Consider the following 3,912-nt stretch of genomic DNA (forward strand, 5'->3'; position numbering starts at 1 on the left):
TGTGTGTGTGTGTGTGTGTGTGTGTGTGGTGTGTGTGTGTGTGTGTGTGTGTGTGTGTGTGTGTGTGTGTGTATTCACGTATGAAATAATGCCGCTAGGTCGACGTAGAGAAGACTTAAGATCATTATCATTTCTATGTTTCTTGGAGCCATGTCTTTTTTTTAACATCTACCCGGCCTATCAAAGTGTGCTACATGCGTTAATCCTTCACCCACGTAATCGGTGCCAATCAAACAGAGGTTAAAGCATTGACATAAACCGGAATGAAACATCCAAAAGACATCTCCCTTGACTGACCAGTGTGGAGGTAATCTCATGAAAGTACACGGACCACGGCACTTCTGTGGTCGATGGAAGAAAGGGCAAAAGAGTTGTGTTGGCGGTTCCATTGAGCTCTGTCGCTGAGCCGTTGATGAGGAATAGGGTCTCGTTCGCAGTGACGTCATCAGATGAGTTGGTCAGACGACTGTACACCAACATAGCAACAGAGGAGTGGAAGGACCAACTTGTGTGGCCGGCATTTTAGCCCATTTTGGTGCCAAGATCTGTGAACACAAAAATAAACCACCACCACCAACAACAACAATAACAAGAACAAAAACAACAACACAAACAACAATAACAACAACCATCCAATTTTTGGAATGGTAGATTGCCGGTACTTCACGAGACACAATATAATTTTCAAAGACATGAAAAAGGGTTTTTTTAAAGACAAGTCACAAATGAGAAAGAATAAAATGATTCTATCGAGTCTTCTCCAGAAATTCCTACACGTCTTGAAACTACACTATCCATCAATGCAATAACAGAAAATTACTTGAGAGAGATACGCATCCGGGCCATGTCAGAACGACTCAAACACGCCCACGCGTAAAGAGAAATACGAGACGTACATCCTTACTCCCAGTTAGCGCAACCTTCGAGACAATCGAACATACCCATGAACATACCCATGAACATACCCATGAACATACCCATGAACATACCCATGAACATACCCATGAACATACCCCATCCCAGGAATGTTCATCTCACTCTCACAATGTGTGCCTACTTAGAACAAAAGAATGTTTAAAAAACGCTCGCGATTTTTTACGGACGCAATCTTTGTAATATTTCCGCATACGACGAAACTGGCACAATTAATCGTTACGTATGAAAGGGGCATTAAAATCAAGTCTAGAGCGTCCATAATACTATCAGTACCGGTGGTAGAGAAAGTCTTTAGTTCTGTTTCAAGGAATTCGCGGTTCAGTTCTGTTTTCTTTCGGAAATCGAAGACTCTCCTTCTGAAAATAACTTCCTTTTCAAGTTGAATCATTAAAGCTTAGCAGTAACATAAAAATAAGTTTGTAAAAGTTACCGACATCCCCCCTGCTGACATCCACGGAAGGATATTGGATGAGAACCCCCATAATCAAGAGGTATTCATCATAGAATAGGAAGCTTGCGAGGAGGAAATGACGCACTTTTTTCCATCATTCAAGTTTTTATTTTGATATCAGTTTTTATGAAATAAAATTTTATGTAAAACTTTGATCACATGATGAACGGCAGCTAAGAAAATTGGTTATAGTCGTTGATGAAGTTATGATGTATAGATCTAGATCTAGATCATATTGGTTTTGTTCTGTGTTTGTTGTGGGGGGGGGGGGGGTATGTCTTTTTCCTTTGCACTTGGTCCAAGAGCGTGTAAGATAATGGAACCGATTTCTTTAAATAAAGACTGAAGGGAGCTGCATTTTCATATTTTCATCTGTCTTGGACAGCAGCTTTTCAGCTGTGCAAATCGTCAAATAAATGTTACGATTTGTCTCAAAGCAGTTTTGTAGGGTGGTTTGGGGATAATTCTAGATTTTTTTTTTCACTATATTTTGAAGACAACAAGTTGGTATTTTTCTGTCCAACAAGAATGTTGACCAAAGGTGCTTTTCACAGAGGTTATTCAGAAGCGACTGGCCATGATATCTTCAACAATAGAATAAAACAAGAGGCATTAAATGCAAAAACATTTACCTAAGATTTTAAGATAAAAGTTTCGAAAAATTGGTAAACGCCGAACTCACATGACAGTCTAAAGAACACAGACATAGCAAAGTGCCACGAGACTGGGGAGAAAACTAAACTACCGGATTCACAGTAACCCCCCTCCCCCCTTGAACACACACACACACACACACACACACACACACACACACACACAAACACACCATTCTGATTTCATTTGGCATTATACCGAGTTCAGCACGTCTCGCATTATACTCATATAAGGCCTTAATTTTCAATGGTGTCACATTTAGATCACTGTAACGTTATGAGTGAAAGCCGTTTATAGAAATGGTGGTTTAAAATTTACTTTTACTTTTTTATTATAGCTTGTATTAGTTAATGAATCTAAGTATGATCTTCGGAGACCATAAAGGCAAAGGGCCATAGATTTACTCTATTAGGAGATAACTCTATTTTAAGGACACGTTGGGAGAGAAACTTGGTTAACGTGCGGAGTCCCTGTTTCAATGTCAAGTAGCCTTTAGAGCATCGCCTCCTTCCGGGAACGTATTTCCTCCCAGCCCTGTTCGCCCTGACGAAGTAGGCCTACAAATCCCTCTTCCTTCGAAAATGCCTGAACAATCTTTTTTTTCTTACTTTTATCATTTCTTTCTACCATTCTTTCTTTCTTTCAAGGCAGGATAAAACACTTCAATAATGACTTCTATTTTTTTTTAATCGGCTGTTCACGGTATTCAGATGTTACCCGTAGGCTCTTTGATATAATAATAGAGCCACCGTCTTTCTGGTCTTCCTCTTGTCGTTTTCCTGTTGTTGGTCTCCAGTCTCCACTCAGAACTGTTATTTGTCTGAATGTTATCCTTCATTTTATCGATGTCGCCAGCTAATTTCTATTTCTTTTCGACCATAAATTACCCTAGATATTTTACCTTTGCCAATAAAAATGTGTTAGTTAGTTTCAGTAAACAGAAGCACATCGACAAGATATATTAATGTCATAAGCGCAAGGGGGGGGGGGGAGCAAGACAGATAGACAGAAACAACAGAGGAAAAGAAAAGAAGTTTAAGCTCAGAGTGGCATTCTCTCTCCTATCAGTCACTTGTGCCACAGAAAAATTAAACCACAAGTATTATTTTTGTTTAAGTACGATGAATTCGCTAAGCAAAAGTTACAAAGTTTTATCTGCTCAAAACCTAGTTTTGATCAATTTGACGTTTAAAATGTTGAGTTTTACAACATGTGAAGCTTTTTCGAAAGCATTTCTTTGAATCCCTTGATAACGACTCCGAATAACCTTACGGGGTGCCCACTACAGATGGGATCGGCCGATCGGCCCGATCGCCCGACTCGATCGCCTCAAAAACAAAGGTGTTTGTTTTCAGTTTCAGGCGATCGAGTCGGGCGATCGGCCCAATCCAGCCGTAGTGGGCCCCCCGTATTAACGATTTTGATAATAGAGCAGACAGAACATCAAAATTTATTGGTCTCTGACCTCGTGATCTCAGTAACTCTGACCTCGTGATCTCAGTAACTCTGACCTCGTGATCTCAGTAACTCTGACCTCGTGATCTCAATAACTCTGACCTCGTGATCTCAGTAACTCAAAACGGCCAACAATGTCATACACGTATAAAACTTTGTAATTCTGAGGTAGCGAGATAGAAAGTGGAGTAACGCTGAACGTGAAACATAGACTTTAATTTAAGACATGTCTCTCTCGGAAATAAATTCTAAAATGTTGTCTGGCCGGTCCGGGATCTGCTGTGTGTTGAATGGCATGTAGATGACTTCCCGGCTCTGGGGGTCTGGGCAACCCACGAAGAGGCTGTTGTTTGTTCAGCAAGTCCGTCCCGTGCACAGAGGGGGATTTTTTTTATTTTTTTTTGGGGGGGGGGAGG

General features: G+C 40.6%; 1 protein-coding gene and 1 long non-coding RNA gene across 2 annotated transcripts in view; both read right to left on the reverse strand.

Moving 5' to 3' along the window:
* The window catches only part of LOC101848572, a 7,385-nt gene extending 4,149 nt beyond the window's left edge, over positions 1–3,236 (reverse strand). Inside the window, exons 1-2 of the long non-coding RNA XR_001184657.2 lie at positions 1,367–3,236; positions 298–545 (exon numbers count right to left, since the gene is read on the reverse strand). This is a non-coding gene — a long non-coding RNA (uncharacterized LOC101848572). The remainder of the gene's footprint in view (positions 1–297; positions 546–1,366) is intronic.
* A 458-nt stretch (positions 3,237–3,694) lies between these two features.
* LOC106011115 (ribonuclease Oy) overlaps positions 3,695–3,912 on the reverse strand; it is a gene marked incomplete in the record, with an annotated part of 19,271 nt that continues 19,053 nt past the window's right edge. The window contains 1 exon segment of the mRNA XM_013079593.2: positions 3,695–3,839. Within this exon segment, the coding sequence (XP_012935047.1) occupies positions 3,716–3,839 (124 nt within the window).

Source organism: Aplysia californica, unplaced genomic scaffold (assembly GCF_000002075.1).
Source record: "Aplysia californica isolate F4 #8 unplaced genomic scaffold, AplCal3.0 scaffold00057, whole genome shotgun sequence".
Classification (NCBI taxonomy): domain Eukaryota; kingdom Metazoa; phylum Mollusca; class Gastropoda; order Aplysiida; family Aplysiidae; genus Aplysia; species Aplysia californica.